General features: G+C 35.0%; 3 protein-coding genes across 7 annotated transcripts in view; 2 read left to right on the top strand and 1 right to left on the bottom strand.

Annotated features, from left to right (window-relative positions):
• The first annotated feature begins 161 nt into the window (after positions 1-161).
• On the top strand, positions 162-10,407 carry NC2alpha (Negative Cofactor 2alpha). The gene is made up of 5 exons (XM_053764662.2): positions 162-439; positions 544-616; positions 3,985-4,127; positions 6,266-6,342; positions 6,534-10,407. Exons 1-5 carry the CDS (start codon positions 398-400, stop codon positions 7,192-7,194), a joined length of 996 nt encoding a protein of 331 aa, XP_053620637.1. The 5' UTR covers positions 162-397; the 3' UTR covers positions 7,195-10,407.
• Positions 10,408-10,838: 431 nt separating this feature from the next.
• On the bottom strand, positions 10,839-16,108 carry lin (lines). The gene is made up of 2 exons (XM_053764655.2): positions 15,911-16,108; positions 10,839-15,681 (listed from the first exon to the last, which is right to left on the bottom strand). The coding sequence occupies exon 2, from the start codon at positions 15,601-15,603 to the stop codon at positions 13,162-13,164; it is 2,442 nt and encodes an 813-aa protein (XP_053620630.1). The 5' UTR covers positions 15,604-15,681; positions 15,911-16,108; the 3' UTR covers positions 10,839-13,161.
• A 633-nt stretch (positions 16,109-16,741) lies between these two features.
• The window catches only part of gek (genghis khan), a 59,523-nt gene continuing 48,485 nt past the window's right edge, over positions 16,742-27,779 (top strand). For 4 of the 5 annotated variants that reach the window (XM_053764572.2, XM_064436835.1, XM_064436836.1 and 1 more), the window contains exons 1-16: positions 16,742-16,854; positions 17,927-18,123; positions 19,262-19,441; positions 20,020-20,141; positions 20,742-20,840; positions 20,970-21,074; positions 21,724-21,872; positions 22,286-22,379; positions 23,408-23,519; positions 23,743-23,873; positions 24,273-24,359; positions 25,149-25,270; positions 26,177-26,330; positions 27,005-27,119; positions 27,332-27,432; positions 27,555-27,695. In XM_053764572.2, coding sequence (XP_053620547.1) covers positions 18,063-18,123; positions 19,262-19,441; positions 20,020-20,141; positions 20,742-20,840; positions 20,970-21,074; positions 21,724-21,872; positions 22,286-22,379; positions 23,408-23,519; positions 23,743-23,873; positions 24,273-24,359; positions 25,149-25,270; positions 26,177-26,330; positions 27,005-27,119; positions 27,332-27,432; positions 27,555-27,695 — 1,773 coding nt within the window. In that variant the 5' untranslated portion in view covers positions 16,742-16,854; positions 17,927-18,062. Of the gene's footprint in view, positions 16,855-17,060; positions 17,229-17,926; positions 18,124-19,261; positions 19,442-20,019; positions 20,142-20,741; positions 20,841-20,969; positions 21,075-21,723; positions 21,873-22,285; positions 22,380-23,407; positions 23,520-23,742; positions 23,874-24,272; positions 24,360-25,148; positions 25,271-26,176; positions 26,331-27,004; positions 27,120-27,331; positions 27,433-27,554; positions 27,696-27,779 lie in introns of all 5 variants that reach the window. The other variant, XM_053764571.2, reaches the window with a different exon arrangement.

The following is a 27,779-nucleotide window of genomic DNA, read 5'->3' on the forward strand; positions in this document are numbered from 1 at the left end:
GTAAATAAAATTGAAATTGGGCACGGTTTCGGCGCGGCCGGTAGCCGTCTCCTAGGTATATTTTAACTACGGTGCGCCGGGGATACAGGCAGTGCTTTTTTATTGCCTAAAAAATAAAATATAAATCATTTTGTTTTAATTACGTACAACTCGAATAAGTATTTAATTATTTTAAATATCTCATCCGTGAATTAAAGACATTTTAAAGGTACACACAAAGTTGACACAGAAACAAAGAAATGGGGAGAAGAGAAACTGTCAGATTCGTATATAAATGAAGTAGGCTGCGGACGTCTCCCTTTTATAACCTCAAAAATGCGCGAGAAGTATAACAGTCTGATGGCGAAGTGAGCTTATTTTATTATTTAATTGGTGTTAAAGTGAACGGATTACCATCATGCCGTCTAAGAAGAGGAAATACAATGCAAGGTTTCCAGCGGTGAGTCCAGATATGAGCAAAACTATCGTATACATCCAAAAACAGAGGTTTGTTTTCATTAAAAATTCTTGCAATTGACGATAAATGACATTGTTTGTTTTTAGGGAAGGATCAAGAAGATTATGCAGACTGATGAGGAAGTGGGGAAAGTGGCACAAGCTGTTCCTATCATAATCTATATCCTTTTTAAATATGCATTTCAATTTTGTATTATTGCAAACAATAAAATTGCATGAATGAAATTTTGTGTTGGATATAAGATCATACACTAGCGTTTCGAAAGGAATATTGAGTGATGGTATACAAGATCAATGTAAGCTATAAGCCTATAGGTAAATATGGTTATTGAAATATTACAGTTTGTTGTTGGATGATGGAGTAGACTTATTATGAATCCCAATGTTGGCACATACATAATGTAAACATTATGAAACCCATCACTAATTTGATTAAACTGACAAAATCTTTACATTAACACATGGATTTAGTAAGCACTGTTGTATGTAGTACACACACATTTTCAGACTTTGCAAACCGTTTACAATTTAAAAAAATGTTATTGTCATCAACACAAGTATACTTATCTTACTTGAGTTGCTTGGAAATTAGTTTTTTTTTAGCTTTTACTTAGTGGTGTTCTGTATTAGGCCTTATGTGGACTAGTAAAGTGATGGGGTTGCGGTCTAGTAGTTAAGTGCCTGCGATCCAAATGTCCCAATGTTGGAATCCCACTTGTGTTATATGAAAATCAAGTATGGTACTTTTCCAGTGTAGGAAAAATTGCGAGGAAATCTGCATGCCAGTTTATCAGGAAATGTAGAAAGCAGTGCCAAAACAGTTATGTGTTTTATTCCACAAGAACAATCCTTAGCCAATCAGATTATGATTATAAGAAGTTATACTTCCTGATAGCTGTTTAGGTAAAACTTTTAACATAAATTCATGAACATTGTTTTAATTTACTCTCTCATCATCTTTAGCCCTGTTTTATTCCCAGCTGCACCCAAACCCAAAGGTGGGAGTGAGTAAGCTATCTTTAATATTTTTTTGGCTTGTCACCAGATGACCATAGGCATTCTTTTTTTGAATATTATCACTGCTATCCTTATCTCACTTTATGTGGGGTCGGTACAGCATGTCAGTCTCCTCCATTTCTGCATCTGATGTTCATCTGTTACATTTCTCTTTGCCATATCTTGGAAATGAACTTGATCCATCTCTTCTTGGATCTTCCTCTACTTCTTTTCGTGTATAAATGCACATTTATAGACTGATATAATTTTAAAAAAGTACACACAAATTTTCTGCTCAATCAAAATCTGCAATATTTATCTGTACATCCTGGGTGCTTCTGGGAAAAGTTCATTATGCACTTAAATTTAATATTTGGTTATGATTCTTAATTGTTCAGTATTAAGGTTCAGAATAGAAGTAGAATCAGAATTGCATGGAATCTGTTGACCATACATGACACATAATTGGAGATAAGGCATATATAACAAAGTTTTGTTGTAATTTATCGTGTTGCTCTTTAATATTAGGTATTATTACTTAGCAATCTGTTTGGTGTATCTGGTTTCGTTTACATTATAGACAAATTACCCACTCAGTGAAAAAAGTGTTAATTCAATACTCAATACTCAATCATCAATCATTTATTGCATACCATAAAGTTGACATGATGTTATAAATTATATAAAAGAACATATTTATGGACCCTGGCGGGCACAGCAATATGGATAGATAAGAGGAGGTCGCACTTAAAAATAACTATTTTTTAAATATACAACTTAATTACATAAATAATTTAATAATAGAAATTGAATTTCAATAATGTTATTATTCTTGCGTTGTAGTTACAATTTGTCATCGAGGTAGTCTTCTATATTATAATAAGTTTTGTCTATTAACATTTTTTTCAATTTTTTGTAGAACGATTTATCGTTAACCTCATCTTGTATGTCTTTAGGTAAATTATTATATATTTTTATAGACATAATTAGCGTACTATTAGAATTTAATTTTAGACGGCTGATTGGTAGGACTAGCCTGTTTTCATGTCGGGAATTGATGTATTATTAACTAGCATTTATCCGCGGTTTCGCCCGTTTGAATTTCCCACGGGAAACGTATTTTTCCCGGAATGAAATATGAATATAAAATAACCAATATCCTTCTCCGCAGTCTTAACTATATGAGACATTTCAAAAACACTGTTTGAGTAGATAAAGCGCGAAGAGGTAACAAACAAACTTACTTTCACCTTTATAAACTCGAAAGCCACATTTGGCTGTATGCGGAGCTAGCCTATCGAAGATATATGAGAAGATTTTACAATCTGCGCGGGAGGAGAATATTGGCATATTCTATTTTTTATCTCATACCAGCATAAAACATTTATATATCTAAATCCAAAAGATTAATTATGTATATCCTTCTAAATATCTAAAGAGAAACATTAGTAAACAATTCTAAATCTGTCTTGCTTATCTCATGCATTCTTAGAACGTTTTCGATCCTATTTCATCTTAAATTGATGACATGACACCTATGAGAGTATGAGACTCTGGTATTTTATTATGTTATTTTCATGTAGGGCTTCTAAAAACGGATTTGATTTCATGAAAGTGTTGTCAATGTAGATCTTCTTTGTCCAGTTACTTTACTAGGAATAGCTCTAGATAAGATAGTCTTTTGCCCAAAAATTTAAAAGTAAAAAGAAAAAGTTTCGCCATTCATTTATCAATATTGCTATCTCTGTCGTAATGTTATGCAATATGAAAGAAATAATAATGATTTCGGACATAAATATGACAGGTGGAATGAGGCTCTCGGTTAGTTGTAGTTTATACAAAACAAAGATTTTGAGCAGTTCAAAACTATATAGGCCAAGGCATCAAGTAACCTAATTTCTGTTATCTTAACGACTATACAAATTAGCTTGCAATAAACTTAATTGAGTATTGAAAAAACTAACCTACTAGTTGTTATTTTTTTAATCAAGATTTTATTTAAGCACTTCTTTAATGGTCTGTCTTTTTTTTTCTTTATACGTATTGGACACCTATATTATATTTCTATAACAATATTTGTCCTCGGTATAAAACAGATATTTTTTATGAAATTTTGGCTTATTCCGCTTGTCACACACACATGTAATTGAATTCTTGCACTTTGGGCCGTATGCCTGTTTGCCTGCTTAGCCACAAAGTCCACCTGGGTCACGGTAGTCGTAGTAGTCTAGCCTGAAACACAAGGGTTTTCACACGCGGATTGCAGGCCCTGAATGAAACTTCACGCTTTTTTTTGGAGAACTCCATGCAGTGTTCAGTCGTCCGGTTGCGCGCAGTCGTTGCGCACACAATAAATGCACACACGATTATTCCTATTGTTTTAATTGATATCCACTTAGTGGTAGGACCTGCACACAGAACACTCTAAACACCACACTCGTAATATGATGACTTCCGCTAGTGTGTACTGAAACCTATAAATTAGCCAAATATTACCACTAATACCTTAACTCAGCCCTATTCAATGAACACCTCGAACACTGGAGCTATTCGTGGAGTCTCTCCTCACGAAGGCCAAGCAAGTGACGATGGCGCGAAACGCAAAGACCCTCAGTCCATCACATGTAAAGCAATGCATACTGCAGGAGTCTAGGTTCGACTTCCTCAAAGACCTGGTGAGTTATCCAAAATTACAAATAAATACAGTCCTTCGTCAGGCCTTATTGCCATTTCTGTAACATGAATGCCAAGCACTACGTGAGTATGTCGCGGTATGCTATATAAGGTTCCGGCTTGATTGCTCCGTCGTTATTCGTTACGTCGACGTAACGCGTTGCCACTCCGTTGTTTTGACACTGACGTACGTCGTCGGAACACCATATAATTTCTGCGTTGACCGTCGACGGACGTCAAAACGACGGAGCAATGAGCCCGGGCCGTATTAATCGATGCAGACTGCAGTACTCTGGTTAGGCTGCAGGTTAGGCTGCCTTCAAGACCTGATAACTTCTAACTCTGTGCTAGCTGGTGCTCGACAGATCTTAATTTTTTTTATTATTATGTATTTTTTACTACAGGTACTTATATATTTCTTAGCTGAATAAAGATTTTTGAATTTGATTCACTCTACGATAGATCTACTCTGCAATCGGTAAAGTTGTAACATCTTTGTAAATTTGCTCACAATGATCAATTTTCAATTGACGTCATCAATCAATATTGCGTTGATGGAAATGTGCAGCTGTGAGAGCAGACGTGCCACTTTTAGTTGCTGATATCGACGATTTATTGTAGTTGCTAGTGAGAAATTTGTTTTTTAAAGTGATAGGCATGTTTATATGATTGTTTATTTAAACTTTATTTACCAATACGTCCTTTGTACCATTACAACGGACGTACTTAAGGCTAAAAGCATTCTCTACAAGTCTCTTCCTAGCGATAGACTTAGTTTTTAGGATTTAGAGGTGTTTCGTTTAGCCAATACAGCCAAACTCATACAGGCTACTGGAAATGGTTTCGAGTTATGAATGACGTCATCCAACCCAAGCAAATATTTGTTTGGAAAATACATCAGAATTTTACGACTTCAGTACATTTTCAGGACAGATATTTTCCGTCAATAAACGTGCAATATTTTGATGTAGTCTTAAAGCTTCTAACTTCAACCCTTATTTTCCACGTTTTCGTGCTTCTTCACTTATAAATAAATAAATTTTATTTGGCCAAAAGACTAGTAAAAAATCAGTTCAGTTGAGAAATTGCGGCCGCTCACACCATCCACAGCAATCTATCCGCGATTTAGACGTTTTCACTTCATGAGCTTGAGGTAATAGCAACTAAAAGTTGCCGCTGATAAAAATCGCCAGTCTGACCAGCTCTACTAATACTGAGCTCTGTAACAATGGTAGATTAAGAGCTTGTGCCAACGGAATAACAATTATACGTGGTACGTGAATCAGATCGGATATCGGTTATACTACCATCTGCCTATGAATTCGCCTGCGTATCTTACACGAATTTTCCTGGGGTCCGATTCTCACGCATTCGAAGTTCATTCAATAAATTCTCACCAATTTTACAATTTCTGCCTCACTGAAAATCACAATCGAAATATTTCAATCGAACGCACCGATCAATGGATTTTTTGCGATTGTGAAACTTAATATCTTCGAAAAATATAGGAGAAAAACACACAAGCACAAACGATGTTATTATTTGTGTAATAATAATCTGACTGTAGAATTTTAACAATCTATTAGGGAAACAGGAAGAATGAAATTGACGATACTTATTTGATCAATCAACTAAGCGTATAGGCTATTTGAGAAACGAAGTTAGAGTAGCGTATTTACTTCTGTACATTAATGACGAAGCACGTCGCGGATTTTTTAATGTTTTTATTGTTATTATTTTTTCTAATGAAATATATAGAACCTAGAGCTATATTAGTATGTACAATGTATGTGAGAAATAAATAGTTAAGAATACAAAGATCAATGAATGTCACACTCGTTTTGCAGATGAGATATCGAAGCTATCATCGAACATTTTGTGTCATACTAGAGGGCCGTCCTGGCTACGCTCGGGTAAAATCATAATACATTATGCACATCTAAACCTTCCTCAGGTATCACACTATCAATTGATAGTGTGATACCTGAGGAAGGTTTAGAATTTTCACGCGGTTTTCTCCAATTGGAGAAAACCGCGTGAAAATTCGCGTAGTAGTTTTTGAGTTTATGGCGAACAGATAGACGCGGCAGAGCACATTATTTGAAATTTGATTTGACGATATTTTAATTTTTTTTTTCAGGTTAAGAATATCCCTGACGTATCCGCGGCCGAGGAGAAGGAAATGATTAGTGCGGAAAGTTCGCCTAATTCATCCAGGTATAATATATATGTATTTGAAATTTCTAACCATTTTTTAGAGTAAATTACCTTAATAGCAGGTAAAACAAAATAATAATTACTAAGTGTATGTAATTAGTAAGTATTCTGTAATCACATTGCCACTTTCACCCTCCAAACCGGAACACAATAATGCTAGCACCGCTTCAACATAGTTCTAAACCTTTCAGGTTCTCAGACACATCAGTACCGCCTCGCAGGATAGCACGGGAAGACTCGAACAGCTCCAGTAGTTCCGACGTTAAAATGGTTCACCCCCTCCCCCCGGACGCGCGCACTCTCCCCGCGGAATCAGAATTACCACATAGGACCTCAACCATGGTCTCCTCTGACCTAGCTATAGACCTAACTAAGAAAGACCAAAAACCACGTCCCAATTTCTACCAAGAGACATTAACGGACGAAATCCAACACAAAAGCGTCATTACCATCAACCCCACCTACAGTCCGCAACCTTCGACCAGCTACACGAACATGACCTTAGTCGAGCCTAAAATCGAAGTGCCAAATGAGATAATATTCGTAGAACAATATAACAATAATGTCGCGTTAGCACCGGCCACGCCAATCCCACCCGTAACGCCTATACTAAACATAGACTTTACAAAAGATTTCGCTAAGCCAGAAATCAAAGTTTTAGATTCAACTGTCGCAGGTATTGTTGGCGTGAAAACTGAAACGCAGAAGAAATTGCTCACGCATCTCCATAGGCAGAATTCTAAAGGTAAGGACATCAAAAAAGATGTCAAGCCGGTATTACATACGCCCGTGATGAGTATAGACCATTTAAATTCGGGCGATTTACAAATCGACGAAGACTATGATACCTGAATGTGATTCGAGATTAAGTTTGTTTTGTTTTTGTAAGCGGTGGGCGTTATCCAAATTGTTAACATTTTGTATGGACAATGTTAAAAATAGTGGGCAAACAGTACAGTACGACTAAATTACGTGTTGCATTTCGGTGTAAATGACAGTGTACAGTTTGTCAAAAAAATCATGAAAATAAGGACATTATCAAGAAGCACTACCACAGAATATATTTTCTATTCGTGAATTTAATGCCAGAATGTATTCCAGAGATTAGTATAAAAAATATCCCATATTTTTTGCACACGCCTCTTATTGTTGATTACCTATATTAGGTAAGCGTGCCACTGGATTTTCATTTTTAGAAAATCTGCTAATAATGCCTTCGTAGTAAAAACGTAGTTTTAACACATTTTTCTATAGGTGTCGAAGCAACTCCGCCTGTTTGCCAATTGCGTTATTTAGGTTCCATAGAAATCTTCGTTAATTTAACGTTTAACGCATTATGTTACTGCGTTAACAACGAGTCGCCTTCGATTTTTAGATTAGAGATTGTTCTTATGTATAAAAAATTAAACCATTAGCTTATCTATGAACGGTTTCCCCCACAGTTAATTATAAGTCTATGGTTTTCCCTCATTTCGTTGATCAAATTAGGGTTGCAGAAATATCGATACTTTTACACTATCGATAGTTATCGATAGACCTTGACAATCATCTTAATATCGATATTCTGGGCAGATAGGGCTATTGATAGCATTATCTGTAGTACTATAGATTTTTTTTTGTACATGTTTTGTCTCATTCCTTCAATAATGAACAAAATAGATTTTACAGATTCTAGAACATTGAAAATTAAAGGTTATGAGAATATAAGTAAGGTAATATCAAAATATAACAAATTTGGATGACGTCAACCGCTCTATTGTTTACCAAGTAGGTATAATTGTCATTATATTACGCTGAATCCATAGTCAGTCTTATTTAAACACTAGCTTACCCTATCAATGAGTGTTTAAGTTGTTGAATTGTGTATGAATAGTTATGTTGACATTTTTACTTGACATTTTTAGCTTAGAAATATAAATTACTTCTCGCATTTTGTAAATTTGACGTACCATTTAAAACGGATTCATAAAAAAATTCATTCCACTAATTGAACAGCATAATCCGAATAATTTAAAATGCCCGTTCTGGGTGATCACCTAACTTCAAAGGTGTCACGTTAATTGTTCGGTTATATATTCAGTGGATATTTTGGCGGGGAATTAATTTATTTATGAATATAAATATGTAAAGTATATAAATATGGCACATCGACATTCTGTGACTTTCAGTTTGTATGTCGTTGTCTCTGTCTCATACTACTACTATGTAACAGAGATGGCGCTACACAAACCTAATCAATGTAAAATATTTATTTTGTGTTCGTGGCTGGATAGTCAAAAGGATTTTTAGTATATGCATTATCAGTGCATTATGCATGGAAAGGTTTTATTAAGAAGATAGATGCAATCTGAAATCTTTATTGCACCATTTAAAGAAGAAGTTTAAGTATTTTGTTAATTTAAACAGCAAATAAAATTATTCAAAATTGACACTTAATTTATGAATTGAATAATTCCAATGAAGATGCCACTAATTTATATGTTGACAAGTTTATATTACCAGGTACTGAAATGTAATGCCGTTCCCACACTATCGCGGACCAATTCGCCGAACTTTGGCGAATTTGGTATACATTGCTGATATGATAGATACAGGTCGTACGAAACGTATGAAACTTTGTTATGCATACTGACATAACTAGTTTGTGCAACTGGGAGAGTACGAAACGTTTAATTGAGATAAACAGCCCAGGCTTATAACCGCGCCATAATCGCAGTGCGTTCGAAAACGTATGAGCCGTTCACTCTCGAACATAAACAGCTTACGACTGTAAGGTGACTAAATGTAGGCACCGGGGAGCAGCGAGAGGCCTGGGGGGCTACCATGAAACATAAAGCACGTAGCACGTCATTGCGATCTCTATTTTTTTTTTCACGATGAGTACACGACATGGTAAAATGAGACGGCATGTGGACGTTAGTAACGTGCTACGTGTTTGTTTGTTTCGTGGTAGGCCTTCTGTACGCTGTCGCTAGTACTCGTTATTATACTTGAGAATAGCATTACTGGAAATACTTTTGACATATCAACCTAACCTAACATTGAGTCATGTTTTTCTGATACACTTAGATATTATATGCAATTTCCGTATAAACCGTCCTACCTAACGATACAGAATACATATTATTTCAGTGTCTATTGTTTTGTAAAACGCTGTATTTTTCTCGGGAATCTGATCGCAGAAGTTTGTTGAGGCTGTAAAACAGTCTTGTAAATATAATTTCTCATTCCGTGTCTTTTGTATCACATCACAATTTAAAGTTCTTCGCACGAATTTAGAGACTGAATGATTTGTAATAACGTTGTGGAATATATGTTTTCCTGCCAGCCACAAACTGTAACATAACCCCTTGGGAGCGAGAAAAGCTCCCGACATTGGCGCATTTTTATTGCTTTCGACTTAATTAACATTCAACCTATTAACCAGTAACACATAGCGCTCAAAATGCAATAAATACGCGTTGCCGTGTATACTAGTTTTATTCCAACAGATAGTCAACTCACGTTAAAAATGCGCCAGTGTGATGTGAACTAGGGCTTATTTAAAATGTCTGTTTCGTTTGTAATGCTCTTCAGTCTGTACTACCGTGGCAGTTTCGAGTTTAATACATTAAGGCGATTAATCCTCGCACACTAAATCCTTCACAATAAAAATGTAAGGTGGCGCTAGTGTACGCGAGTTGTCAATCAGTCGAATTGGAAATATCTTTCCAGGCAAAAGCTATGTAATGTACTCCGAACTTTTCACGTAAGCGTAGACTGATAAATTCTAATGCTATATTAATTTACTGTGTACTGAAACATTCTGAGACCTTTATAAAAGCTACAATGTAAAATATTTTAAAAATGGAGGCATTGATTGTTGTCTTTATCACACTTTTTGGTTTGATGAACAGATGTCATTTGTTTTTGTAACAGTGTCTATTCTTTCCTGTATTATGATATGAATGTAGGTCCTTCTTGTGTGTACCTCTGTACATATTGAATGGTATGGTACAAATCTGAGCGAGTTTGTTTCTTCTTGTATTGATGTGATGAACAGGATTAAATGAACATATAATTTTATTACTTTTTTCATTTACCACATACCGAATCCTAATTCCATTTATCTTTATTTTTTCTTTAGTTTGTAGCTTTGATAAATATTAATGTGTGTTTGGGTAATTTAATTTAGAATGTGCCGTGAAAATTACTGATAAAGTGTGAAAGCTTTCAAATTTGATTATCCATATTTGAAACACTATAATTTTGGTTTAGGTGAGTGTCGATGTCGACTATTTAAAGTCAGGAATTACATGTGGGTGACGATGTAGACGATCTCGTCACTCACATCTCACATGTAATACAGTCTACATCGTCACAAGACTATTCAAACTCAGGAATGATGTGAGTGAGGATGTCCACTATTCAAACTCGGGAATTACAAGATGTGAGTGTCAACTGTCGATGTTGACTATTCAAAGTCTAAGCTGAGTTTAAAATAAAACAAATAAATATATTCATGTACAAAAATATTTCATTTATTGTTTGTTAAATTTAAGATACTTAACAATAACAAGTGCTTAGGCTTACTTAACTACTGTCAAATTACTTTATCGACTATTGTACACGTGTACAATATCAACAATACAGAATGTTACTGAGAAGATAAGATGAGAGGTAATTAATATTCTGTTGGCAAGAAATATCGGGGATGCAGATGACATTAATGGTTAACATGAAAATATATTTTTTATTTTATCAGTTTTATTCACATATTGTTACATTAATTGGATAAAAAACTAATATAATAGGGGGTTTGATAATTAGGGCCTTCCCATACGCATTTTGAATAGTTCTATCTCACTCATGTATGTAGCAACGCTAACTTCTCTTCTGTTTTTCTTTATCATATTGCGTCTTATTTCGGTGTCGCAAATAAACTAGATGCATAACATTATAATTTTTTTATTATGATTTATTTATGTCCGTATGCAATTTAAATCTTGGTTAAATTTTAATACAAATCTTGTGCATCGAACAATGTGTATGTTATTATAAATTTACTAGTTCTACTAGAAGTAAAATATTATTTTTATTGAGTTGAAAAACTGGCCAGTAAACAATCAAAGATCCAACCCAAGAGTTTAAAAATTGCTTAAAATTTTCGAGATTCGAAGTACATGATCAGCTAATGGCTGTATGGATTAACAAATGGACAACTACAATACTTACATAACAGTCTGTTGTGTTTCCCTAACTTAAACTACCTTAAATCATTAAAAGATCCCGTAGTTGAAATTTTTTGGTTAACTCATTGAGTAAACTGCTTAGATGTGCATAAATGCGAGGTTTTAATTGGTAGGGTACCAACTCGCGATTATTTTTCGCAGACGGACGCAGTCAACCAATTACGGTGTGACATGATGTGATGAATGCCGCGATATGATTGGTTGACTGCGTCCGACTATGGAAACTACGCATTCATAAATAGGTAGTAATTACTTAATAAGTTGACCAAAAACAATAAATAAATGTTATAAATAAAGATAATGTATTAATACTGATTACATTACTTACATGTAGTATGGTAAATGATGGCTTTATTTACATATTGTGGAGTGGAATATAATTTAGTTAAAAAAAAGATTAAACCCGCATTTATGTACGCAATGACGAATTGCATTGGGCACTGAAAAAAATATAAAATTTATGACTCATAAACCCCTATAACATATCAAAACTTCTAATATTATTTAGTACACGATTTGAAAAACACTTATTAGATTATTACCAAATGTGAATGATGTTTTATTTACAGTATATATTCCTTAATATTTATTTATAAAATACAACCTCTATAAAAAATACCAAATTTTTTTAAACACAAATTTTAGTATTTTTCCATCAGTGTCCAATGCAATGTCCATAATAAAACTAATTTATGATACAATCAATACGTAAAATAAATAGATCCTAAAGTTCATCTAATAAACTTAAAACTAAACATGATAATTGTTTTATTATTTAAAAAATATTAATGCAAAATGGCCGCTATATATTGATAAATATTTGTGCAATAACACATATAATTAAATAACATGTTTTTAAGCACCTGTAGTTATGGTAAGGCCATTTGGGTTGGGTACTCAGTGGTGTAAACCCATTAGTCAAAGCCAATAAAGAATACTTAGTATTTCGTTTTTATAATTATTTTACTGTCATTTTGGATTTCGATTGATTTTCAATTGAGCTAAAAATTGAACTTGATCATGAAGGTTCTTGAATTAAAGTGAACCGTAAACCATCATCAAAGCAAAAAAAAATAGGATGATAAACTTGTAAATAATTAAAAATGCCGAAACACAAATGGTTCTGCGATGCAAGCGGGATTCAATCGAAGGACAGACAATTTCAATGCCATTTAAATTCATAATCAGCCTCATCATAATGAATTTCAATATACAAAATTAATTATTGTATTAAATAAATTTCAATATTATCATATTTTTAAAGGAAGACTGTATTATAATTAAAATTGATATAATAACTAAATACATTAAAATTACATTTCTAATGTTAATATAAATTAAATTATCATTAATTTCTAATTACTCTAAAACAAAGTAATTTGGAATGTAAAGAATGAGTTTCCAGTCTTCATCTTAAAATGGTTTACATACAAATGTATTTGGAGCTAATAGCCCAAATTTTGCAGCAATATACTCAGGTCAATTTAGCTTGACAACAATTTTTAACCTGCATGTGAAGCAATATAATAAATATATTTTTAGAAGCCCAAAAGGAATATGGCATGTATTATACAAATTGATTTACGGTTCAACTAAACTCATTGCCCTCATACAAACTCTCACATACATCCAAAAGCCTAAGAACCGGGCTTATGTTGTATGGAAATAGTGATTTCGACACCAGCCTACTAATTTGTAAGCGTAATCTTATTAATACTCTCATAGTGTCATCTAGCCCTCTCGTACCTCCTGAGTCAGACTGCTGACAAGTTTCAAGAAACTTTGGCCAGTTTCTCCTAACATATTTCAAGAATCTCAGCAAATATAGCAAGAAGCATGTCTCATTGCTTACGAGGTAGTCTAATAAAACATCACTATCGTGAGATACAACTTTGAGGAACTCTATAAATGAAGAAATAGGATTCAACATTGGTATCAAATCGGGATACATAGAATTCCTGTAGACAATACCAACAGTAATGTCTAATGTACATACCATAGATTCAATCAAATAATCATCTTGTTCACTGAAAAGATGTATGAGCATTTTAGTAAAAGGCGTCTCTGGATGAAACTCGAGGCTATTCCTCATAAATGTGTCGAGTTTTTTCAAGACATCTCTTATAGATCGCTCCACAATCTGCATATCTTGAATTGCATTGTAATCTGATGAATCTATAGAACTGTCAGAGGAATCACAACGCATTTCCTTGACTGTCACAGCTATAGATTTAAGGACTAAAAGTGATATTTTCTGCAACATAGTTTTGTCCACTTCACTTTGTGATGAATCCTCATTTTCATGATCTCCATAGCTTTGGTCCACCAATTGGATGGATGAGGATAAGGATGGAACATCAGGTCCTAATGAGTAGTCTTGAATAACTCTACATTCATGCCCTAAAAATCCAAAACCACTTCGACTGGTCTGTATCCGTATATCATTTAGTAATCTGTAATCTTTCACAAACCTTACAATAGAGTGAGCGAGACAGCATATCTCTTCTGGCAAGACATCTTGTAGGGCTAAAGTTGAACCATAGCACAACACTTCATTAAATAAGCTCAAGAGCTGAGAGTAAATAAGATTTGGCAGGTTCGTGTTTCTCAATAAATCAACAAAGCTTTGTAGATCTGCGTAAAATGGCTTTGTATCTCTTACAGAAAGATTTGCCTTGACACTTATTATGTTCTCCCACAGGGAGAAGAAGGTAAGTATACAGTTTTCAACATTAGCTAGGTTCAGGTACGTACGTAATAAGAGTTTCATATTCTTCACTAGATCTGGCCAGTTTTGCTCCAATGTTTTTATTGTCAACGATTTAATGTGCGAGGTATCAAAAGACTCAGAGTCTTTTAGTAAAACTGTTACACATCCATGCTCATTGACCCTTTCTATCCGAGCATGAGGAGGTTCAGGTGAAGGAGAGTTATCTCTTTCATCTGGCCTTCCTAACTTTAATACAGGCTCTTGTAATTTAAAACCAGCTGGTCTTTCTTCAGTGGGATGTTCTACTGATGATGTAGAAGGAGCATTATGTGTTTGTAAATTTGAAAAGGCACTATGGAGATTATTAGTCTGAGAGCTTGATGCAACTTCAGTATTGTTACTACTGCTGCCATAACCTACACTACTTCTGAAAGGGTTGTCTTCCTGTATGTGTAGAGTACCTGCAGAATTTATGTAATTGCTGTCCTCTAGAGGATGCTGTTCAACATCTTTCCATTCCACTATCCTCTTTATAATATCTAAACTGAAATTAATCTTTTGCACTGTTATTCTGTTAATATTTTCAAACGAATAAATACTTTCCGCAATCTGATGCAGCCAATTTTCATCCACTGTATCTTTAGAGACAATCAGGAAACTGGCAAGAACCCGACTCGCAATGAATGTGACAAATTTACTACGGTGGTCTGCTAAATCTATAACCTCAGTGATCCAATCATGCCTATTTCTAACAAATATATCACACCCTTGCATTAATTTAGAACATATTGTACCTGTGCTATTCTGTTTCAAATACATGTCAAACATTAGTTGCATAGTAGATAAATATGTAAGTGAACAGGTTAATGGCCATGATACTATGTTCAGAGGACGGTCAAAGAGCTGTATCACAACATTTTCATCAAACCTACATAGACATTGCCCAACAAGGGCATTCTGTAATGATCGTAACTCTGAAAGGAGTTTGTCATCTTCTGAACTCCATTGTGGCACTGTACTTGAGCATGATGGCACAATTTCTACACTAGCAGTGTTGGGGATGTGTATAATAGCAGAGCAATCCACTGCATCTTCACTTACAGTTCCACTATCAGGTGATTCACCGTTTCTAGATGGAAACTCTTCCGAGGTTTCAACTGGAGTTTCAGAGTCAAATATATCAGTAAGCACCTCTTCCGCAGACCTATCGCTGCCGTCGTCAATGTCGGGCGCATCGATCCGCTGTTTCTTCTTCACGGGCTGGTCTGAAGCCATACCTTCATCTGATGGTCCACAGTAAAGGTTCTCCCTCCAAACCATTAACTCGTTTTGTAATACGAACTATAATTTCCGTGCTATACGTGGCCCAGAACTTATTATTTCACAGCAATCTTCTTTCTGGAAACAAATCAAAAATGAATGCATGACCTTTCGGTTTGGCTACCTAATTACGCGCGCGACAAAGCATTTGGATATTTCCGATATTACAAGGAAAATAATCAACATATTCGAATAAGGCGCAATTTCTGGCTTCTATTCCAGTCGTTTAACATGAAAACTGGCAAATATTGTTGATTTATCTATCATATATATCGAACTTTCCAAAATATTTTGATGGCATACATACCATTGACATAACGAGGTTGTTTGAATGAATAACTTCCTTGTTGGAATCCATAAATTAGTAAAATAGTATCACTGCAATCCAAATAAGCAGAAGTTTTAACTGTTTTATGTGATATTTCCTTGATTCTAGATGAATATTTCACTTGTTGCACAGAACATCGACTCCATTACGTACATGACGCTCTATCAAATGTTGTACTTTTTACATAGGAATGTTTGGCATGAATTTTGTAAAACAATAACTTTTCTAAGAAAAAATGTATTTATAAAATTATATTTCATTTATTTACCTAGAAAAAAAGAAAAATATATTTATTTCTGGAATAATTGTCCTTCCAAAATTGTAGAAGTAGTTGCGAACATGTTAAAAATCTATCGTCATATCCGATAAAGACGTTGCCAGCCCATTGCCAGTTGCCAGTCAGACGACTTCTGAATTTAGCAATCCAGTAGCAAACAAATAAATAAATCCATATTCATTATAAAAAAATAATTTATTATTTACGTTGTAATATATTCTGCTGCTTCCTCCTCCGTTCAGTAATTGCTTTGAGATCCACTCATATAAGAACATATGTTGAAGTGTTATGATATATCTGTGTTGAGAGAGATAATTTTATTTTTAATTCGTTTCCCTAACTTGTAATAAAATTAACGTGTTTTCGTAACCTACATATAAATTATAAAATACACAAGTTGTCGATATTTATATGTTTATTTTTCTCTACTTTGTACAGAAACAATACAAATCTAAAATGTTTAAATCTTGAATTGATGGACCTACTAATCACACAACGAAACATACATGGCAACATTGTATTCAATTCAGTGCTCCCCCCTCCCCCGTTGAGTAAAAATGTCTGCTTTGAGAGACTCGAAAAATAAATTTAGTAAATTAAAATACTGTTACTAATCCTAATTAATTGTTTATTACGACAGAACCAGGTGATTATCTTTTATTAACATATGTGTTTTACGTTCATAGTGCGAAGGATGACTCATGGAAGTGTTTTTGCATAACAATCGATAGAATAAATTTAGGTTAAGATCTGGTATTGTATTCTGAACAATACAAAATTATCTGGATTTAGAAAATCTCCAGTGGATTATATTTCCATCCCACGCAAGTACATGTTATTGTTTATTTTTAGTACCGATACGGAAACGCGTCGATATGTCATTGCTTCGTAGTTTTTTTTGGAATGAAAATGTGTATCAAGTCTATTGGGAGGGTTGCGAAAGACTTCCAGCATAGAAATTGACACCCGCAACCTTGTACAGAGTGAATAGAAAGCTTTTGTCGCTAGCACAATATAATGGTTAGACAATGGTGAAATTTGTTAATATCCTGCTAATTGTAAACAGCTAATGGTGACCATTCCTAATGATACTTTTATCGTAAGCCGATATTTCGTCTGTCTTCGCTGCAACTTTGCTTACCTACCTACATTCATAAAATCAGACAAATCGTATCCTAAAAATAAATTAAAACCTTCATAAAATTACCTCTTCAAAACTCATAATTTACCAAATGTTGCTTAGGTCTTGGGTGGAGGTAAACATTATGACTAATATTTAACATTATTTGGCTAATTACAAAAGCATTGAAGCTTTTTAACAACTTATATCTCATTGATGGAAAACCATCAAATTAGATTTTGTATTCAAAGCAGACTAGGTAAACTGGAGTGATTTTCCTATTATACAAAAAAAATATATTTATTCTATAAAGTAAACCACAAATTTCTGGAGTTTGATGGTACTGACAATTACAGTCAGAATGCTCCTTTTTTTAACATGATAGTGAAATGAATTATAAAATCTTTTTAAATACTTTTTTTACTTACAATTCTCGGTATATAATTATTGTACTGTTTAAAGACATTGCAACCAAGTCTGTGTGTGTTAAGGACATTGCTATCTTTCCCACTTTTATACATTAAAATTCAATTTTATGTGATAGTAGCACACAACTACTTCATTTATAACAAAGTTTAAACAGCCCTTTTCTTTTCAGGTTACGATGGATCAAAGCACCGAAACAATAGTTTGCATGCCTTAATTTTTTTATTTAGATTTTTTATGAATCTCTTAGGACATAAGTGTAGTTGAACATGTGTGTATTTTTGATGGTGTGAGTGACAGTGATCGCGATGTCGGACGACGAGGACTCGTCCCCAGACAGGGCCTTGTGCCCCAGTAACAATGTGCCAGGTATGTAAACAAGCACTATCCATTTTTTTTATTACCTCTGGGGCTGCAGGTGCCGGGTGATCAGTCCTCCTATACTGGGACCATTTCACCCGGAAGCACTATATCCATACTAATATTATAAAGAGAAAAAGATTTGAATTTTTGTTTGAAATGAATAAACTAAAAAATTACTGGGCCGATTTTGATGAAATTTATTATGGTTTTACTGGAACAAAGTCGGGGCGGGCTTCTGTAGTGTTTTATAAAATTGTAAGTCTTATGAAAAAAAACAACAGATTAGTTACTAGATTTTTCATAAATCTACACAAAGTCTAGTCATATTTTCATAAGTTTCATTTTAATTGCTTTTTTGTCTCCATTTTCTTTCATAATTACTTAACATATTATTTCCCACAATTTTACCTGTACATACATATAACCTGAATCATTACTAAAATGATGCTATGGGTAATTCATATAGCTTCAAATAGGGTACTTAAAGAGGCAATGTTACACAACAAACATACATAATTGGACTAAATCAATTAACATATAATTGTACATCAATATTAAAATACAGTACATTTTTAGTAATGGGATATCCTTGTATGCTCCATGGTTTCCTGTTTATTGAATTGATCCTATTGTCATTAATACCTGAGTCACAATAAGTACATACAGAAAGCTTTTTGCTCCTGTTGTTAAAAAATGAGTGTAATATAAGATTATAAGATAATATTACCCTTTTAGGTTTGGATCCGAAATTTAATAGTAAATCTGGTGTGTTATTATGTGTGTGTCTGTAGTTTTTTATATTAATAAACTTATTTCTATTCTATTCTTTATTGTATATTCACTTTATCAAATTAAAAGTCATGTCAAATGCATATAGGCGACTTGAATACAATCTGACATACTCACTTTAAATTTGTTACATTTGTTGCTTCCTATGTTAAAATATAAAATTCAAAAATTCTTTATTCAATTTAGGATGATATATACATCACTTATTGATGTCACAGTAGAATAGATAATAACTCACTTAAGCGGCTAATAAGTATAGCATGTCAGACCACTGAAACATAAACAAGAATCATATTAAATATATACAGAAGTCATTGATATAATTTTATATAAACATTATTTAAAAATATTCCAGTGTTGGGCATCAAACGACTCAAGCAAATTGAGTCGATGTTTGTATCCAGACGGATACAGAGCTCAGGATCCCGTGCAATCAGCGTGGAGACCCTAATAGATATGCTGCTTGTGTTGTATGATGAGTGCTGCAACAGCAGCTTGCGGAGGGAGAAGGCGATAGCTGACTTCATTCAGTTTGGTGAGTACCAGAGTTTTATTTCTTACTTCATATTCAAAGATTATTCTCCTCTTTTCTCCTTTGGCCTCTGGGCCCTTTCGTGACTGTATAATATAGAGAAGCGGTTGTGGTGTAATGGTTAAGATGTCTGCCTGTGGATTGAAAAATCCCAGGTTCGAATCCTACTTGTGTGCCACATGAGTTTGTATACCAATCTGACTCATGTATATGCATTTTCTTAGACTACCACCTTCCGGTGAAGGAAATCATCGTGAGGAAACCTGCACGCTGGTTTATTATTAACTTGTGTGTGAAATGGAGAAGGCAATGGCGAATCACTCCATTAATAGGGCCAAGAAAGTTGTTGTGTGTTTAATTCCACTTAATGGCCACGGCCCTCAGCCATAGAATACGACTAATCAACATCATATTGAGTGTGTTATTGCTAACACTGGTGTCAGATTTTATTCCAGTCGCCTAAAGGCATCTGACATGACTTTTACGACTACTTACCTCCAGAGATATGACTAATGAAGGACCTTAAGAGAAGAAGGTCGATGAGTTTCTATTATACAACATTTATGTTGTTTCTATTACAGTAAAACCGGTGGCGACCGCCTTGAAGCGGTTACGTCTCTCTCGCGATGACTTTGAGCTCGTCAAAGTGATTGGTCGAGGCGCTTTCGGCGAAGTGTGCGTCGTTAGGGCCTCTTTCATGCAGGTACGATATTAAAAAAAAAATTGTAATTGTACATACCTCCGCATGAAGTAAATTTATAACGGATATTTTATAAGTAACGTGGGTACGTTTGGAGCCGTTGCTGGGTTCACCATCAGGTCATGCTTATCACAATAATGCATTGTCATCCAAACTAAACGAGTGTACATAATTTCGGCTCAATCTTTTGGAGATATCTGCTTCAAAATTTAGTTGCAAGATTCCACTGGTAGGTAGCTAGTTACATTGCAAGTTCAATAAATATGGTAATATGGCATAATGGGTAAATCTTTGCGCTTGGTACGATACGGGGTGGACGTATATAGATTGATAGGGTATATGTTTTTGGATATTTATTTTTGTTTACCTTTTTTAACGAAGCTTGTTGTGGATTTATTGTTATCATAATATTATAAGTTTAAATTATACCATATTGTGTACATTTCTGAATTGAATAAAGAGTTCAATAAAAGCTTGTAAAAATCAATAAAATGTGTAATTAAATAATCTTGTTTGTTATGAGAATAAGAATATTTGTATGACATGGGTAAATTAAATAAATAAATATTATCTAGTAAACTATAATGTATATTATGATTGCAGGGCGGCGATGTGGGAGTGAACATGAGCGCGGGGGCCGCGGCGACGGGTGGGGAGCGAGTGTACGCAATGAAGATACTCAACAAGTGGGAGATGCTTAAGGTATTATTATGTTGTCTCTTAGAAGTAACACACGTCCATCCTTTATTATGAATTAAATCTAGGTATTATTCAATATAAAATTAATTAGATATGAGAATGATAAATAAAACAAATGTTTTTATATGTCAGCGGGCGGAAACGGCGTGTTTTCAAGAGGAGCGCGACGTTTTGGTGTTCGGCGACCGGCGCTGGATCACCAATCTCCACTACGCCTTCCAGGACGAACACAATTTGGTGAGCACATTACACTTAAAGATGTTCACTTAACATGCTCGTAAATTTTGACATTATGATAGGATATAAGCCGCTTAAAATAGTTTTTAAGGTCTAGAGCATAAAGTAAATTCTCTGAGAATTTCTTGTTTGATCAAGAGAGAAGAAAGAGCATAATTAAATTTCATACAAAAGTAAATCTACTCTAGAGCAAAAAGTATAATGTTCGTCTAATGTCGTCGTAAAAACGTCGCACTGTGATTGGTTAGTTGCGTAATACTGTGAAGCAGCGGCATTTGACGCCCGACAAAATACCCATGTCCGCGCTGTAAACCGTTGAGGATTTCACTAGTTGGGAGCCGATCAGGTCATGCTCATCATAATAATGCATTTTCATGGAAACTGAAGCGACGTGGGAAATTTCAACTCTGTAGGACAAGTAGGAGAAATCTAACTTGCAAGATTTGATTACAAGCTAACATCAGGACAGGTGAAACTAAATAAAAGTTTAATATTCTTTCCCGTTATTATTTTCAGATGTTTGTCTTCTTAAGTTCTAGTGTTAATATTAATTTTGAAGATAAAATATTTAGAAAAAAAATATGTAATTAATGAAAAAAAAAATTGTAGCAGATTTTATTAATCACCTAAATCAATTTGTTCCCAACAGTACCTGGTCATGGACTACTACTGCGGAGGAGATCTCCTCACATTATTATCCAAGTTCGAGGACCGCTTGCCAGAAGATATGGCCAAATTCTACATAGCGGAGATGGTGCTCGCTATACAGAGTGTACACGAACTGAAATATGTTCATCGGTGAGTCGAATTGGTTAAAAAAGGCTTTTGGGTGGTTCTCCGCTTTTCAACCGCAGCGGCCGCGCGTCATTGTAAATCTTTCAAATTTTAACAAAGACAAGAATCAGTTTTTTTATGACTTTAAAATCATTAATCTGTACTCTATGGTCAATGTCAATTTTATGAATGATTAATTTTTTGGAAATGATTCCTTCCTCAAGAAAATTGACGAAACGCTCTGAGATTCATTCCATTTAAATATCAGTATCCTCAGTTTTATTGATTACGCTATCTGTATGAGATGTTACATTTATGCTATCTGATACTTTATCAGCAAGCGATGAAACGGGCCCTAAATTAACCTTTCGCTACACCAGCGACCCCACCCGCAACTTCGCTCGCGTTTGACTACATCGTTTACTTCTTATTTTCAGGGACATAAAGCCGGATAATGTGTTGCTCGACGCTAGCGGTCATATCCGGCTGGCCGACTTCGGATCGTGTCTGCGACTTGGCGAAGACGGGAAGGTAATTATATAAGACTAGCTGCGCCCTGGGGCTTCGCTGCCGTGGGAATTTTGGGATAAAAATTACCCTGTATTCCAGGTTATTCTATCCATTTATCAAATTACGTAACAATCCGTCCAGTAGATTTTGCGTGAAAGAGTAACAAAAATACACACATTTTTTTTCTCACAAACTTTAGTATTTCATTTCATTTCGTAATAAAGTCGGATAATTTATCTATAATCGCGAATTGCCAAAATCGATATTTAGATTTAGTGCAATGTAAACTCATTGTAACATAATGTCATTCAACTCATTATAATTTAACGACAAGTCCCAGGGTTTATATAAGTTGTTTATTATATTCGAAATTATAACATTGTTTTGCACGTTTATCTGGTAAATAAATGAAAAAAGCTACTTCATAATAAAGTAACAAAAAGCCACTTCCAAAGTTATTACAAACATTGAAGCGATGATGGTCTAGGGCCTCATACCTTCCGCCTGTGATCGAAAGGTCCCAGGATCGAATCCTACTCTTGCCACATGAGTTTGAATATCAATATGACTCATGTATAGCAGTTTTCATAGACCACCACTTGCTTCTGGTAAAGGAAACCGTTGTGATAACTTGCACACTGGTTGACAGTTACTATTACCTGCCCCTTAGCACGGTAGGTAGGCAAAAAAACTCATTTCAAATGCCATTAAGCGACTTAAATCTGACTGCAATGTTAGAAATTGATACATTCACAAAGAAATAAGATTACAAACAGGCGAAAAGTTAATGAAATGAATTTATTTATTTCAGACTGTGCCATATACAAGTCTATATTATGTTATTTAACTTACTACAACTAACTTGAAACAACTATGTTAGGAAAATTTAAAATGCGGGTTATTGTTTTAAGGATGCTCAGCGCTTAAGTATTGGGCTATCCACCCTTTCTGACATCACCCTCAGGAATGTGTTGGCCCTGCATCTTACCCGTGACCAACAAGGAGCCAGTCCTATTATGAAGCTAAATGTTTGTGTATCGTTCCATCAGGTACAAAGCAACGTGGCAGTGGGCACACCGGACTACATTTCCCCGGAGATTCTCAGGGCCATGGAGGACGGACAGGGGAGATATGGGCCTGAATGTGATTGGTGGTCGCTGGGTATGTATGTCATTCTTTGGGGAAGTCCGAATTTATATTCCTTTATTTTGCTTTATGTGTGGTCAACGGTAAATCAATTTACCCAGCATGAACCTCTATGGCGCGGTTATAGCGGCGAGTTTGCAATGAATTTGGGTAGATTGATGTGCTGTTGACTGTACACATACAGGTGTCAAAATTATCGTGTTTTGTCACTTTTAATTATATATGTGTTATGTTTCAGGTGTATGTATGTATGAGATGTTATTCGGTGAGACTCCATTCTACGCTGAATCTCTGGTAGAAACGTATGGGAAGATCATGAATCACGCGCGATCGTTTCACTGCCCACCGCCCGACGAACAAGCCGCTCAGGTATGTCAATGTCACTCTTATTACTTCTAGCATAGAGTTGAATTTATTGGACTATTATCAAGTTAATTGTTCGAATTTGATTCTTATTGCTGAATAGTTCCATTTTTACTGTCTTTAGCATAGAGTTGAATTTAGCTTATGCCGACTAACGAGCTGATTGTACGAATTTGATTCTTATCGCTATAAAATAAAGTTAAATTTTTATTGCCTTAGGTTTTTTACGGCCGCTAATGGACTCTTATTGACTATTCTAGACATATCGCCGTTGTATTGCCAATGTAAATTGAAATTTAGTGCACTTAAAATATGGTTCAAAATAAACCACAAGATAAATGATGCCCCGATTAGCTTTCAAATTTTATTTATCTGTCATATTTCATGAAACAATTTCCGTTGCAGGTGTCGGAAGAAGCAAAAGATCTGATCCGACGATTAATATGCTCCTCTGAAAATAGACTGGGGAAGAATGGACTGCAAGATTTCAAAGTAAGTTTGGAGAAAATATTATATATATAGACGACCTCGGTGGTGCAGTGGTAAAGTGCTTGCCTCTGAACCGAGAGGTCCCGGGTTCGATCCCCGGACGGGTCATGATGGAAAATGATCTTTCTCCGATTGCCCGGGTCTTGGATGTTTATCTATATATGTATTTGTTATAAAATATAGTATCGTTGAGTTAGTATCCCATATAACAAGTATCGAACTTACTTTGGGGCTAGCTCAATCTGTGTGATTTGTCCTCATATATTTGTTTATTATTATTTGTATTCTACGTTCTTTTACCGGTTAATATTTTAATGAAATACGCTTCGCCCCGGGGCTTTGCTCCCGTGGGAATTTCGAAATAAAAGGTACCCTATGTATTATTCCAGGTTATATTCTACTAGCCGTGTACCAAATTTCATAGCAATTCGTCCATTAGATTTTGCGTGAAAGAGTAACAAACATACACACATACATCCTCACAAACTTACACATTTATAATAAGTAGGATACAAACTAGCATAAATCTGATGTAAAAATTGTAAATTTTAAATCCCTCTTTACCGGGATAATGGGCTTCGCTCGGGTAAAACCACAATAAAAAAGTAGCCTATGTTACTCCTGAACGTCTTGTCTGTGTCTGTGGCAAACTTCATCAAAATCGGTCCAGTAGTTTTTGAATTCATCCATTGCGAACAAAAAAAAAAAACGAAAATGCAAATCTTTTCTCTTTGTAATATTAGTATGGATAATTGGATATACAATATTTTTATAACTAACTAAATGTTCCAGGCACATCCCTGGTTCGCGGGTCTGGACTGGGAAAACCTCCGCGAGATGCAGGCGCCATTCGTTCCAGATGTCTCCAGCCCCACCGACACCTCCAATTTCGATGTCGACGACACCGACATAAGGTTAGTTCTGTTTTTTTTATAATACCACAAGATTTTCCGTGGGAATTTTGAGATGAAATATAGCATATAGCTATCTTGGATATATACCATTCTTGCCACTCATATGGTGGAAGAATTTTTGAAATCGGCTCGGTAGTTTCGGAGATTACCCGCCACAAACATACAAACTCAACAAAGATTGACAAATCAACGTAATGGCGTCGGTCAGGTCAGTGTCAAATATTGTAAAATAGTAAAATAATGACAAAACATATTGTGTAAAGTGTGATAGTGACAAAAGCATGTCAATAAAGAGGGTTAACTCGTTAAATAATATACGCAGGCGAATCCGCGGCGAAAGCTTTATTTTCAATTTCTCTCATCTGAGCGTATACTTGGTTCCCTCCTCAGAGGTTGAGCGTCGAGAGCCCAGGCTCCGCTAATTAACCATCGTTATATACTAGCGGCCCGTTCCGGCTTTGCTCGGGTAAAAACATAATAAATTTTACACCTAAACCTTCCTAAGGAATCATATTATCTATTGGTGGAAACCGCATGAAAATCCGTGCAGTGTATAGTTTTCCAGTTTATCGCGAATAGAATCAGAATAATTTATTCCTTGAATATGGTACAAAGTTTGTTCTTATATCTAATTTCATTGTGCGCATACATATCCTGCTTTGATTGGCGTCGGAATTAAATTAAACTTAGGATTTAAAGGAAATGACAATAAATTAAATTAAAAGTCATGCATCGCTACATAATCATTCATATTACATCGTCAAACGAGCTATATACATTATTGAATAATTATTAATATTTTTGGGTATGTAATCAAAGTAAATGTTAAAATTTTAATTCAATTTATACAGACAGACTGAGGATTTTGTTTTGTTAATATGTAAGGATGTTAATACTTCTTTCCAGGTTATCAGAAGCAGTACCTCCGCCTCAAGCATCGTCAGCATTTTCAGGTCTTCACTTACCATTCGTGGGGTTCACTTTTACTGTGGGCAGTCGACTGTCTGACCTCGGGGCCCACACGGCCCCGCTCAGCCCCGCCAAGAATGCCCCCAGCCAGGTCAGTATATCTGCTGTGTGACTCCCGCCCTACAAAATTCAGACGGCATTCAATGGTGAATGTTGAGTGATGGTAATTTTTTACCCCCATTTTAAGATTTATAATGGGGATTTCAAATCTTAAAATGGGGGTAAAAAATTAATGGTCATTAATTAAGGGGTTAATTTATCACCATTAATTAAGGGGTTAATTTATCACCATTAATTTTTTAAACCCCTACAACAGTACTAACAAATTATGAGTCTCTGTTACTTAATTTAGTGTGAATATGAGAATTTTAGCGTGATTGATTGCGCGCTTTCTGTTTTTTTATTCAGTAGTAGAATATAATATAAATATATTTTATTTAAACATTTATACTATGTAGATAATACTCTGATGGATTGAAAGATTTACTCCCGGAGGATTTAAAAAAATATATAATGTTATGGTAACAATCAATTATTTTATGAAAAAAGAAGCTACTAATGTACTGCTTAAAACAATATCTGGAGTCTACGTCTCTGGTGATTTATTGAAGAAAAAGGTCTAATTTAATATTGAAATAATAATGATCTTTATTGTTTTCAGTCGTATAATACTCATAATATAGTCACAAAGATTAAGCAAATAATAATAAGTACATACTATAATAGACTTTTCTTTATAATAAGTTATTGTAATGTTGTGTACAGGCGCCGTCAAACGCCGGCGACCGCGCGGCGCTAAAAGCGTTAGAGCGAGAGAATGCTCTACTGGCCCACACCATCGCAGAGCTGAGGGCGGGGGACACACAACACACAAACGATGGTGAGTTGCGTTTCCCGAATTTCTCACCGTGAAGGAACCTCGAATTTCAGTCATTTTGTGTTCCAGTGGTGGTCCAATTATGACACCCGCTGATTATGGAAATGTGTCTTGTTCGAATCCTACGCGTCTCTATATATAAATGCGAAATTAAGTTTTTTACTTTTGCACGCTTTAACCACTCAACCAATCTTCTTGAAATTTTGTCCCAACAGAAGATCTGATCCAGCTGAAGAAAGAGAACGCAATACTCTCGAAAAGGAACAACGAATTGGAAGCGCAGCTGCAGTGTTTGGAACGGATCACCGGTGGCGATGTAAGTAATATTTTATATCAATTAAATATTTCAAAAATACTTCCCGTTTTTTACTTTTTTCCTTGCATTGGAAAGTTCTAATATAAATAGTAATTTATTAAAGTGCAATTTTTAATTCACAGGACGGTTCAATACCAGATCTACAGCCCACGGACCTGATGGTGCGTTTGAAAGAACTGGAGGGTATGCTTGCCGCCACGACCATAGAGAAGGAGGAGCTGTCCAAAGACAGGACGGATACCATAGAGAAACTGAGGCTGCAGGTCAGTGGAAAACAATCATATTACACTAGCGATCCGTACCGGCTTCGCTCGGATAAAACTGTAATAAAGTATATACCTAAACCT

Source organism: Plodia interpunctella, chromosome 26 (genome assembly GCF_027563975.2).
Source record: "Plodia interpunctella isolate USDA-ARS_2022_Savannah chromosome 26, ilPloInte3.2, whole genome shotgun sequence".
In the NCBI taxonomy this organism is placed as follows: Eukaryota; Metazoa; Arthropoda; class Insecta; order Lepidoptera; family Pyralidae; genus Plodia; species Plodia interpunctella.